Here is a 13,696-nt window from a genome sequence, read left to right as displayed (position 1 = left end):
CAGCCTTATCAAGTCCCAAATGCAGCTACAGCCCCGGTGCAAGACAGTACCCCCAAACTATGCTGGAAGGGCAGGGATATGAATATTGATGGGGCCCGAGAACCCAGGGGCATGTGGGGTTAGCAGACCCCTACATGCAAATGAGGGTAATGGACAAGAATCTGTCTTTTTTGGTTGACACGGGTGCAAGATTTTCTACCATCACTTGTGACATACCTCGGTCAAACATGTCATCCTCTAGCGTCCAGTTAGTAGGGTTCTCGGGTAAACCAGAAAATCTGCCTTTGACATCGCCACTGATCACATCAGTGGCCGGGCAGACCTTCCGTCACTGGTATATTTCATCACCTGCGTGCCCTGTGAATCTGATGGGCCGCGACTTGCTGGTGCGATGCGGGGCCTCGGTTCTGTGCGGACCAGACGGACTGGAAGTGACCTTTCTGAATGGCTACTCTGTCAACTGTTCCATGACAATGATTCACTCTGGATCCCAAATGGTGCTATCAGCGGGCACATCACCAACGGCAGAAGGGCAGTGGGCAGATATATGCTGGGGACTCCTCGAACCCGAAAGCAGGCAGAACAACGGCATACAGTCTTTATACAGCCAATGGCGACCCTGGATTCAGATGCTGCATCCCTATGCTCCTCCTGCAGATCCCCTCCATGTTACTTTATATTATGATAGAGATGACAATGAAATCTATCAGCATGCATTCTATCAGCACTTAGAAGGGATTCAATGGGATATTTCCTCCAGTTGCATTCTGCTAGGGAAAGAAGGTGTGGCGGGTGTTGTTGAACTAACTGCAGAACAGTTGGAATGGTATGAGATGTCTGAAGAAGCTATACCTCATGTCACATTGGCCGTGCATGCTGAATATCAGGCCAAGGGTCTGGGACCTTTGTCCAAACGTTTGATGGCGCTAACTGATTGGGTGTGGACTCAGTTACCCGGTTTACAATATTCACCATCGGAGGAAGCCTATAGAATTATGTACAGGGCAACTGACAAGGTACTACTGGAACATAGGCAGATTGAAAGGTTTCACGGCAGGGAAAGAACAGACCATCCACAGGCTGCAGCGATGCTTGACACTCTACCAGATACCTTGTGGTCAGCAGGTCCAACGGACGTTGGGTACTGCAAACATGTCACACCAATCACATTCGATTTAATAGAGCACACTCCGATTTGGCAGAGACAATACTCACACAAACCAGAGACTGAACCCGGCATTGCCGACACAATTGAAGGATTGTTAGCAGCACGGGTGCTAGAACCCTCCCGGTCAGCCTGGAACACTCCTATCTTACCTGTAGAGAAGCAGAATACAGGTAAATACAGGATGGCGCATGGTCTTAGATGGATCCAATAGTGTTGTCTCTACTCCAACAGTTCCAGTTCCAAACCCATACACTGTGATGTCTGTGCTGACCCCTGACCATAAGTGGTTCTCGTGCATTGATCTGGCCAACGCGTTCTTCTGTTTGCCCCTAGCTGATTATTTGAGGGACATTTTCTCGTTCACCTACAAAGGCCAATAACTACGTTACACAAGGGTCCCTCAAGGGTTTATTTTGTCACCTGGGGTGTTTAATCAGGTACTGAAACAGCAGCTGAAGGACCTGACGCTCCCAAAGGGGGTGGTATTGATCCAGTATGTGGATGACATTCTTTTGGCAGCACCCGACCATGTTTCTTGTCTCGCAGCCACAGAGTCGTTGCTGATTCACCTGTATAACGTTGGTTTCAAAGTCTCACGGGCTAAAGTGCAATGCTGCAGACAAACGGTGTCTTTTCTGGGTAGAGTTATTTCCGCTAAAGGAACAGGTGTGTCTCTGTCCCACAGATCCTCCATTCTGCATCATACCAAACCAGTCTCGTTTCTTGGGTTGGCAGGATACAGTAGACAATTCATTGCATCATATGGGGAGCTCACTTTCCCTCTGAGGGCCATGGTAAACGAGCAAGGCATGAGAAATTTGTCGGCCCATTTGCAGTGGACCACGGAGGCAGATGAAAGTTTCATATCTCTCAAACAGGCCCTAACGCGGGCTGCTGATTTTGGGGTCCCAGATTACAAAGAGCCATTTTTCCTCAATATTTCTGAAAAATTACACACAATAAATGGTGTTCTTTTTCAGAAAAAAGGGGGAGGCAGGCAGGTGCTGATGTATGTAAGTATTACCCTTGACCCAATAAAGGACAGACACCCGCCATGTACAAGACATGCAGCAGGGGTAGCAAAAATTCTCCAAAAGGTAGCACATATAGTCATTGGCCATTCACTAACAGTACTGACGGCACATAGTATAGTGGCCTATGTGAACTCAACAGCTTTTACAATGACGACAGATGGTTGCTGTTACAGACATCCAACTGAGGGACTTAAAGCAGCCTATGCAGTGGTGCGACAGACAAGTGAGGGATTTGAGCAAGTGTTGACAGGAAGAGTGACAGGTAAAGAATCATCCCAGTTGGTTGAACTACAGGCGATGATAGCTGCGTTAGAATGGTCAGAGGGAAAAAGGGTAAATATCTACACCGACTCAGCATATGTGGCAGGGGCTATACAGGTAGAACTCAGTCAATGGATCAGGGCAGGATTCTTAACAGTAACAAAAACCCCAATTAAACATGAAAAAGATATGAGAAGATTAGCGGAGGCCCTAATGAGACCTGCAGAAGTGGCGGTGGTCAAGTGTAGAGGACATGATAAAGCAGATACAGTAGTAGCAAAGGGCAATCAGGAAGCAGACTCAGCAGCAAAGAAAGCAGCAGGGTATACAGCACAGTATATAATGATGCAAACAGAGAGAACATGCAAACAGTATGACCTGCTGCCCGCCTGCGATGCAAATGTGTTAATAAATGAGCAGCAGAAAGCCTCTCCTCATGAACTGACAGTTTGGAGAGAGAGAGGGGCCACAGAGTCAGAAGGGATTGGGAGGTCACCGGACGGTAGACCAGTCCTACCCCCAGGTTTGATAGCTTCTATGCTCCAGGAAGCTCATGGGTTGACACATTGTGGGAAAACACAGATGCAGAGGTATCTGACACATTGGTGGCATCCGTTCTTGCCAGCAATGATTGAAAATTACATCAGAGAATGTCGAACGTGTACAGAATACAATGTGAGAGTAACAGTGAAACCACACGAGGGAAAATTCCCTCTCCCAAGAATTCCAGGTCAGGAAATAGTGCTTGATTACACTGACATGATAGAGAGAGTAAACGGATACCAGTACATTTTGGTAGCAGTGGATGCATTCACTGGTTGGCCAGAAGCGATACCGGCGATAAAGGAAGACGGAAAAGCAGTGATCAAATTCTTGATAAACCAATACATTCCAATGCATGGGTTTCCAAATGAGTCAGGTCAGATAATGGCACACATTTTAAGAATAAGGACCTGCAAGAAGTTGAAGCAGCTTTCGGACTGAAACGTGTTCGGAACAGTGTACCACCCCATCCTCAGTCACGGGGAAAAGTGGAAAGAATGAATCAATCCATAAAAGGAAAAATAGGAAAAGTGTGTGCACAAACAAAGTTAAGCTGGGTGGATGCCCTACCTTTAGCTTTAATGTCCATTAGAAGCTCAGTAAACTCTATTACAGGGTTCACCCCGTATGAGCTGACAACAGGGCAGCAGTTCCCGGGACCAGGAGCTGGAATACAGATGTTAGAGGGAGGAGGAGCCTCTCTAAGGTACAAACCTTACTATGACCAACTAACAGCTTTGGTGTCAGCTTTCTCCAAACAGGTTGGACCGGAAAAGGGGGAACTACAGAGCCAGGCGCCATCTACCACAGACTGGGTCCTGCTGAAAGTGATCAAACGGAAGTGGCCGGAGCCAAGGTGGACAGGACCTTATAAGGTGGTGGAGAAGACATCTCATGCGGTTAGACTACAGGGGAAAGGAGAAAGCTGGTACCATTGGAGCCAGTGTGCAGCCACGGAACTGCCAGCGAGAACTCTAGAACAAATAAGAACAGAAAGAGAGTAGAAGGGTCTTAAATGTTTAATGTACGCAGGAAGAGGGTACTGGAAAAAGGGGGGAGTGTGCTCTATGTTCAGAGATGAATGTTGTACGTTCATCCCCAACAATACAGCACCTGATGGCTCGGTAACCAGAGCCTTTGAAGGACTAAGAACCTTGTCTGAAGAAATGCATGAACATTCAGGTATTGACAACCTTCTAGGAGGCATTTTCGACTCATGGTTTGGGAAATGGAAAGGATTGATTGTGTCTGTGTTTATGTCCCTCGTTGGTATGATGACTGCGTTAGTGTTGTGCAGATGTTGTTGTATTCCCTGTATTAGATCTCTGTTGAACAGGGTAATCATCACAGCAATTGAAGGGAAGGCTCCCCCCCCCCCCTACCAGATGTCACAGATGGAGACGGAAACCATGGCTCTGGCAGGAAGGGAAGACTATGCATCGGAGAGCGAATGTGATGGATAAAACTGGTTTGTTGGTCTCATTTTCATGAGACCAAAAGGGGGACTTGTAATAGAAAAAACCGTTACCGCAGATCAGAATGTGTTAGACTGTTTCGCACGCAAGAGGAGGTCACGTGGTGCTCTGTTTCGCGGGCAGAAGGAGGTCACATGGGGTCGGACGTCTGGGAACGCGAGGGGGTGGAGAGTGAAGTCAGAACAACAGCCAGTCAGAAGACAATCCCACCTCAGTGATTGCATGACGTTCTGTACTGTATAAAAGACTGGGTCAGGGACAGGAATAGGTCGGACTTCGTGAACTGACACACTTTGCTGTTTGTCAGGGACGGGAAGTCCTAGACCCAGAGCTCTGTATACTTTATCCACTTACTGCTAAAATAAACTAAGAGTTTGAGACCGAATATCTTCTCCTATTGCTTCATTGAAAGAACACACAGGACTCGGCTCACACATAGAGGAAAGTAAGCTGGTAGATTCAGCCCAAGTCCAACAGTTTCTACACCCCCAGTGTTTTCTTGCCCACCTTTGCTGAACAAGAGTTCTCATGTATTTGAGAACAGTGTCAAATCAGCCTCATTACTCTGCACTGTCAAATAACCATAAAATCCCCTGATGGAAGCAATGAATGCTGGAGAACACTGTGGGTCAGGCAGCATCTATGGAGAGAGAGAGAGCAAAGTAATGTTTCAAGTTTAGATGACTCTCTATCAGAGCTGAAATGAAGTGTGGAGGGAGCAGCATTTATGTAATAGCAGTGGGTTGGTGCAGGTGGAGCATCGGAGTGCTGTGGGAGAAAGGGTGTTGATAGTTGATAGTTGAGTGATTGGAATGGGAGAATGGCAGAACAATGGTGTGTCTGACCTCCGGAGTGGAAAGGACAGACTGGGGGGAGGGGGGGGTTGAGAGAAGAGAGAAACGGGGACAGAGAATGTAACAGGGAAAGTTAAAAAAAAAAAGGGAAGGGATGGGTTCACAGCTTGAAAGTGTTAAACTCAACATGGATCCCAGAAGGTTGTCACATGCTTAGTTTGAAGGTGGGATGTTGCTCCTCCAGTTTGTGCTGTGATTCACTGGAACAAGGCAGCAAATGACCATCAGCTTCCCTGATGGACTCAGCAGGAATGTTTGTGAAGATTACCGGGGAACCTACTGAAACAGAAGAACTGGAATAGTCAACAAAAGGTGTAGGATTCAGAGCAGAAAGTGGTCAGATAAATAGAAGCAGAAAATAAAGTGATTTACAAGTAAGTTTTATAATGCACTTTTAGATGAAAAAAACTGCAATTTCACAAAGGGATTCTCATCATGTCAGTAGTCAGGTTTAGATTAGATTCCCGACAGTGTGGAAACAGCCCAACCAGTCCTCACTGACCCTCTGAAGAGTAACCCACCCAGACCCATTTCCCTCTGACTAATGCACCTAACACTGTGGGTAATTTAGCGTGGCCAATTCACCTGAACTGCACATCTTTGGACTGTGGGAGGAAATGGGGAGAATGTGCAAACTCCACACAGTATTCATGAGAGTATCCAGACTTGTCTGTCAATTAACTGTTTGTGAGAGTAATTCCCAAAGCAGAGTGGTATATGATGTCAGTCAATTACAGTATTCATGTGATGAACCAGACACTTGACTCCAGAGTGGCTCAAGAATGTACCTGATGTTTTTATGGCATTATAATTTATGCACAAACTCAATTCAAGTTGCTCATCTGTATCGAATGTCAGATGTGGGCTCAGCACTAACATGCCCTGCCCCTGTGGCATTATCTACTCAAGTCTTCTACATTATATGCTGCATGAGTCAAGCTGAGTGCAGAGAGCAGCTGGGAGATTTGTTGGCAATGTACACAGTATCACAAAGCTGTGTGACTCTGATATTGATAGCCCCATCGTGTAGTGTGGATAAATAATTCAAGCAACTAATCTGCTCAATAGTCTGTGTAAATCTATAAGATTTAAAGACACATTTTGCAGCATGTCTCTGATGCTTTCTGCTTACTTTTTTTTCTGTAAAACTGGTGATTTAAATTTGTTGTAAAAGGCTCCCATTTTAATTCCAGAGCAGCGCATGGGCAGCTAGATATGTGTAAGGCAATGAATAGGCAGTTTGTTGGTAGCAACTAGGTGATTGGACAGCAAGTGAGTGACATGTGATCATCACGAAGATGTGCTGTATTCGGAGGTTAATAAAAGAGTCATTGCATTGAGGAAGCCTTTATACGAATACAAGAACAGGTTAAGTTCAGAATTGCTATTTGCTGGCTTTTATCTAGACTTAATGGAGCCTAATAGAATCAATGCAATGTTCTTGGTAGAGTTGAATTGTTGGGGTGCATTGACATAGCTAACATAGCTGAAAGCAGAGAGCTCTGGGAAGTCTGACCTAAATTTACTTTACGGTCAGTTTAGAACGATGAGTTTAGATTCCCTACAGTGTGGAAACAGGCCCTTCGGTCCAACCAGTCCACACCGACCCATTTCCCTCTGACTAATGCACCTAATACTCTTGGCAATTTAGCATGACCAATTCACCTGACCGGCACATCTTTGGATTGTGGGAGGAAACCGGAGCACCCGGAGGAAACCCATACAGACACGGGGAGAATGTGCAAACTCCACACAGACAGTTGCCCGAGGCTGGAATTGAACCTGGGATCCTGGTGCTGTGAGGCAGCAGTGCTAACAACCGAGCCACCGTGCCACCCCCATTAGGATGAACCATTGAGTTAGACTGTAAAGGTTTGTCACAATTTAGGTGAACTTTTACACATATGTCATTAACGAATGTCAATGCCTGGTGCTGTGAGGCAGCAGTGCTAACAACCGAGCCACCGTGCCACCCCCATTGAGTTAGACTGTAAAGGTTTGTCACAATTTAGGTGAACTTTTACACATATGTCATTAACGAATGTCAATGCTAATTCGAGGAATGTCGTTAATATTCCCAAGGTATCCAAACAAAGATGTGACAATTGTGCTTTCCCTTTTGTTCAAATTGATTACAATACACAGAAGGTTAAATAGAATGCTTGGAGTTACTCCTGTGCAGTAGCTGCTTGGTGAAACTGGGGAAGAGGGGGGAAGAGTGAGTGCCTCCCCCAACCATTCCACAGCCAGGTGGAGAAAGCAGGATGTGAAATACCACATGAAATGGAGATCAGTTTCCATCAAAGGAAAGAGGTTTAGGAGGAGGTCAGCCTGTTGCTGCCAGGGCCTTTCTACTCTCGGGTGGATTGTTGAGAGTAAAAGTGAGCCAATCACAGACGGCTCTCAGAGGCATTGACCACTCATGGATTGTCACTATTAGGGAAATGCATCAACCATGGATTGCGGTGATCAGAGCAATGGCCCAATCATAGATTGTCATGATCAGAGGATATTAAAACAATCAGAAAAGTGTGCTTGGGACAGGGTAGGAAGCAAAGTCCTATGTCAACCATTGCTACATCTGAACAGGGAAAGGGGGATAGTCTGAGTCAGCTATCGGAAAGGAGGACAGATCAGGATGGATTGACAATACCTGTTTCTTGTAGAAACTAGAGCATGGAGTGAGCATTCACTATTGTATGTATTACTCCACTGTTTGGTGATTGTATTAACTGAAATCAAGTCATACAGTATATGAAGATCCAGAAGACCTAGGTTTAAGCATCACTATGTGTACTAACACATCTGAACAGACTGGACATTAAATACATAAAGGGGGTCTGATGAAAAGTCATTGGACTTGAAGCATTAATTCTGTATCTTTCTCTAGAGTTGGTGCCAGACCTGCTGTGTTTCTCCAGCACTTACTGTTTTTCTTTCAGATTTCCAGCATCCACAGTATATTTTTTAAAATAAAGTGTAATTACTTTTGCACAAACTCTTGAATTTTGGGGTCATTGATGGCATGGAATAGACCACCATACCAAGGTGCTAGAAATACCCAACAGTAGACTATGGATTTGCAGTAGGTGGTAGGTGGAAAGTGACCAATCAGGTAAGGTACCTGCAAATTAAGGAACCCAGAGATTGACAGGAGGTAAGTAGTGGCGGGTATGATCAAGTGACGGGGATTGGGTGCAGTGACAGGGATTAGGTATGAGGCATGAGAAAACTAGACTAATTTCATTGTAGGAGCTTGTAACACATCACTCTTCTTCTTCCTCCTTTGATTTGATTTATTATTGTCACATGTACCTAGGTACAGTGAAATGTTTTGTTTTGCTTGCATAACAGGCCAAATAGAACAGAGTGATAAAATCACTGTTACGACTGTAGAGAAGGCCCACAGGGAGCAAAATTTGAGAGGTCCATTCAGAAGTCTAACAACAGTGGGAAAGAAACTATTCTTGAATCTGTTCTGATAACTTTGCGTAACTTCTGCCTGATGGAAGAGGGTGCAAGAGAGTGTAACCTGGAGGTGTGGGGGGGGGAGGGGGAGGGGTTGGGGGAGGGGTTGGGGGAGGGGGGAGTGGTGGTCTTTGATTATGTTGGTTGCTTTCCTGATGCAGTGGGAAGTATAGGTGGGGTCACTGGATGGGAGGCTGGTTTGTGTGATGGGCTGGGCTGTGTTCACGAGTCTCTGTAGTTTCTTGTGGTCTTGGGAAGAGCATTTGCCAAAGCATCTTGTGATGCATCAGACAGAAAGCTTCCCATGGTGCATCTGTAAAAATTGGTAAGAATCCACATTCATATACTGAATGCCCCCTGAGGAAGGAGAGACATTGTTGTGCTTTCTTGACCATTGTGTTGGCATGGGTGGATCAGTACACTGGTCCTTAATCAAAGTTAATTGTACTATACCCTCATTCCAGTAGGCACTGATTGGGGCCTACCAGGAAGCATAATAAATGTATTTGTTACATTTTGGGTCAGGTTATGATGACACCATTAGGATCCTACATGACTATGTTCAAAAAATGCAAACAAAATTGTTGGCTCAATTATGAAAATTATTATGGTCCTTTTTCCAAAATAACTCCTGGGTGATTTTAAGTTTGCATGTGCTTAGTTCTGTTGGACAGACTGGGTTTAAATCAATTGATTTTATATTGAAAACCTTTTTCTGAGGCATCATGCTGTATAAGCACATGTTGGGAAATTATTTCTCACATCCCTGTCCATGGTGTATCATTGGAAAGTATCACAGAAATATGTTACCTCGCAAACTGGCAAATGTTTCTATATCTGAAATGATGTGGAGGAGCTGGTGTTGGACTGGGGTGGACAATGTTAAAAACCACACAACACCAGGTTATAGTCCAACAGGTTTATTTGGAAGCACTAGCTTTCAGAGCGCTGCTCCTTCATCAGGTAGTTGTGGAGAATAAGAGTGTAAGACACAGAATTTATCGCAAAAGATTACAGGGTCATGCAACTGAAATAATATATTGAACGAAGCTGGATGGTTAAGTCTTTCATCCTTTCGAATGGGTTGCAGGCTTTAGTTCATTAATATGCAAATCCCAGGACTTCTTTTAAGTCACCTTCTCGAGATAACTTAAGGCTTTATAACAAAAGGTGACATGTCAGCTCAGACAATGCATTAAAGGCATGAGGATAGAGTCTCTGTATCCCAATCTTTAGTCAGACTGTTCTATTTCCAGTTGGAGCACTTCAGCAGTCAGGGACATCCGGCCTCGGATCTTCAGGTGACTGTCCTCCAAGGCGGACTTTGGGAGTTATCTCGAGAAGGTAACTTAAAAGAAGTTCTGGGTTTTACATATTAATGAACTGAAACCTACAACCCATTCTGAAGGATGAAAGACTTAACAATCCAGGTTTGTTCAATATATCATTTCAGTTGAATAACGCTGTAATCTTTGGCTATAAATTCTGTGTCTTATAATCTTATACTCCACAACCACCTGATGAAGGAGCAGCGCTCTGAAAACTAGTGCTTCCAGATAAACCTGTTGGATTATAACCTGGTGTTGTGCGATTTTTATCTATATCTGAAACTAGGTTGCTCCAGTGGATTTGAAGCTTTAGCAAGCTTGTCATGGTGAAGGCACTTTGAAATTCCTTAATAATTCAATTGGACCTCAACATTCAATCCGAGTCCCTGAGAAGTTAGCAAAATTCATGTCCTTACTGTCAGAAGGATTGGCTTACCACTTGATATTTAGAATATAGCAGAGATTGTGGGTGTGCAGAGAGATGACACTTCTCTCAGCTTTCTGTCGATGATCCAGCTCTCACTGTCCAACAGTATTGTGCTCAGAATGCAGGTTTAAATGACCCATATCTTACCATTCAATATTAACTTGCAATTATCTGGGTATACTCAGAGACAGCAAAAGGTCTGGCCCCTAGCACTAAGTAGAGGTGGTTGTGGAATGTAAGATCATAAAACACAGAATTTAGAGCAAAAGATGATATTGTCATGTGACTAAAAAGATATACTGAACAAACCTTGATGTACAGAAAGCATTGACAGGACAGGGCAGAATTCAACCCTTTTCACACACTGCTGCAAAGTTAGGCTTAAGAAAATATAATTGTACCACAATAAAAGTTGCTGTCCACATTTCAAAAAGGACAAATATGTTATTCCCAATTTATTACAGTCAAAACAATCATACATCCAGCTGCAATTGTAGTTTACAGTAAGAAGACTGCAGTAGATAAAGATTAGTTTACAGCACACTCTAAGGAAATAGTGCAAGTTATTGAAGCAAAATTCACAGTATATCTCCTCCACAGAATGAATCCCTCCCCTGAGACTTTACCAATAGCAGAGTGGACGAAAGAAAATTGCAACAAATGGCAAGGAGGTCTGTTCAATCATATCGGCTAAATCTCTGTGATAAGATACAAAAATCCTTTGAAACTGGAAAGCTGAAGAATTATGACTAATGGAATAAAGAAAGCAATATGTCCTTCAGTCAAGGAGATAATATCTCTCAAATCCCACAGTAAAAGCATCATTTCTGATAGACAAGCAGATGCAAAGTTGAGCACCATACAATGTGAACTTAATTCACATGACACTGCTGTTTTGGAAGCAGCATAATTGCAATTCCCAAGCTTCAGGTCAGTGAAGAGCATGGAGCCATCTATAAATAATAAACATGAATGTCTTACAAAACAGACTCTGGCTGTCAAAGTCACAATGAGAATTCCTTTAAGCTGTTTCATGAAGGGAATAGGGTTCCAGGTCCCAACACAGCACATGGAACAGTAGCGTACGAAGCCTCATTACTGATATTTAATGTAGGCATTTTTAGTTGACACAGAACATTAGGATCCTTCTACAGCTCCTGTGCTCCCAGTGTAAACACAGAGCTCTGGGTTAAACACCAGCTTTTTGTCTATTCACTGTATCTTTTTAATGCAGTGATGCATACCTCAATGAATGTAAAATGTCCTTCAGATAACACAGTATCTTCTTCATTTAAATTCACACAGGCTCGCTGTTGATAACTCAGCCATTGTTTATGTGCATACTTCAACTGCAAGTCCTACAAGGCTCTTTGACTAATAGGATCATATAACTAAGCCCTGCTGTGTCCTCTCTGAATGGCAATCAATGGCAGGGACCCAAGTGGTGATTTTGTCCCATAACCCTAGGTGGTGGAGATCATTTGCAGCACAGACACTGCTATTCAGAATGAAGTCAGCTATCTCAACACAATCCCCAAATGAGCAACTGAATTTGTCCTTTCAGATCTCCTGTCACAGATTGTAGTCCTGAACAGAAAAGGTCAGATTTTCATAATCACAGTTTTCAACTCTAGTATGCCCAAATTCTCCCATTTGTCACAAGACCATTCGGTATCATGTGATAAAGTAAAGTTGCCATAGTCCTACAGGGCCATAGGGCTGCTGTCTCATCAGAGAGGAATGGCTGGTGGTGTTTAACCTGTGGGTCACTATGCCTCAGGCGAGGAGAGAGGTTGAGAAAGAGACTCCTTCATGGTAACTTCAGCAAACCTATTAGAAGACAGCAAGTGACGTTAATAACTTCTTTGTCTGCACTAACATAACCAGTGAATGACCATTAGGAAAGCAACTCAACTCTGACCATGTATCAGAGGGCCAGGTCAATGTAATATTGAACCAAGAGTCGAATAGTTTGTAACACCACAATCACACTGCCCCTGTTTTATTCCTCATATATGATAGGGTGCAACTGTGGCCCAGAGAATGGGCCTGTGTGTTGTATGTTATCACAAGGATTCTTGGGAATATCTAGCTTTAAGTCAATTTCCCATGAGCACCTTCTTTAGTCTCCCACCAAGTCTGCATTAAATTATCACAGTGTGTGGTGCTGAGCGCACTCAATCTAACATTGACCCTTTCAGACCCATATGCTACTCATCAAGAGCGGTGGAGTGGTAATGCCCATACCTCTGAACCTGGAGGCTTGGATTCCAGTCACACCTACTCCAGAGTTGTGTCACAATCAATCTGAACAGATTTAACTGATTTAACATTTGAATTTTAAAAATCCAACTGATCAAAGATGAAAAGTACTCTTAGAAAATGCTTTGTTCTGTTAGAGAATATGGGTCTAAGGACCGTTTTCAAATGAAATATTCAGTTGCGCTTGATAGCCTTTTGTGGACGTCAACATAAATTATAGAAAATACAGAATTAGGTTACATGCTTGTGAAGTTTTTTTTTAAACAGAAAGTCTCTAATCCCTGGACCAAGTCACTGAAGTGTATGTTGAACTCAGTCCATTTATTCTACTTCGCTAATCTTTAAAATTTTAAGATTCTGGGAGAGACAATTGTAGATTCTATAATACAGGTTATGCAGTAACAAGGATTAGCAATATACTTGGAGCTCCTTCCCAATATTCCTCATAGATTTGTTTCTTTTTACCTGTAGTGTTCAGACCACCTAGGAGATTATTACTGAGAGCTATGTTGATGACCATGTATGGACCTGGTGTACTGGATGGTGTTTTTACACACTTATGCTTTATATATGCATGTTAAAGACAAACCCACTAAAAGACACTGATTGGACATCAATCCCTCTCCTCCTTCCGACTATCGAACCACAGAGTTGGAAGGCAAAATTAGCTACCAGCCAATTGAGACAGTCCAAACCAGGTGCAAAGGTATCTTTTCAGGTTGCAAGTATTTTTAATGAATCTGCTCAGATCCATTATACACACCTCTGGGAAAGATGGGACTGGAATTATAAAACCTCACAGAGCAGAAAAGGCCTTTTAGTCCATTAAGCCTGCATGAAAAACTTCTTTCAAGTTACATGAGAAACACCTGATGT

General features: G+C 43.6%; 1 protein-coding gene across 1 annotated transcript; it reads left to right on the top strand.

Moving 5' to 3' along the window:
- The first annotated feature begins 368 nt into the window (after positions 1-368).
- On the top strand, positions 369-4,010 carry LOC122564228. The gene is given in 4 exon segments (XM_043718925.1): positions 369-1,373; positions 1,375-2,781; positions 2,884-3,373; positions 3,376-4,010. Coding segments are annotated over 4 exon segments (3,537 nt in total).
- Positions 4,011-13,696: the final 9,686 nt, after the last annotated feature.

The sequence above is a fragment of the Chiloscyllium plagiosum genome, chromosome 28, assembly GCF_004010195.1.
Source record: "Chiloscyllium plagiosum isolate BGI_BamShark_2017 chromosome 28, ASM401019v2, whole genome shotgun sequence".
Classification (NCBI taxonomy): domain Eukaryota; kingdom Metazoa; phylum Chordata; class Chondrichthyes; order Orectolobiformes; family Hemiscylliidae; genus Chiloscyllium; species Chiloscyllium plagiosum.
The sequence above is the reverse complement of the archived record's forward strand: the minus strand, read 5'-3'. Positions and strand labels throughout refer to the sequence as shown.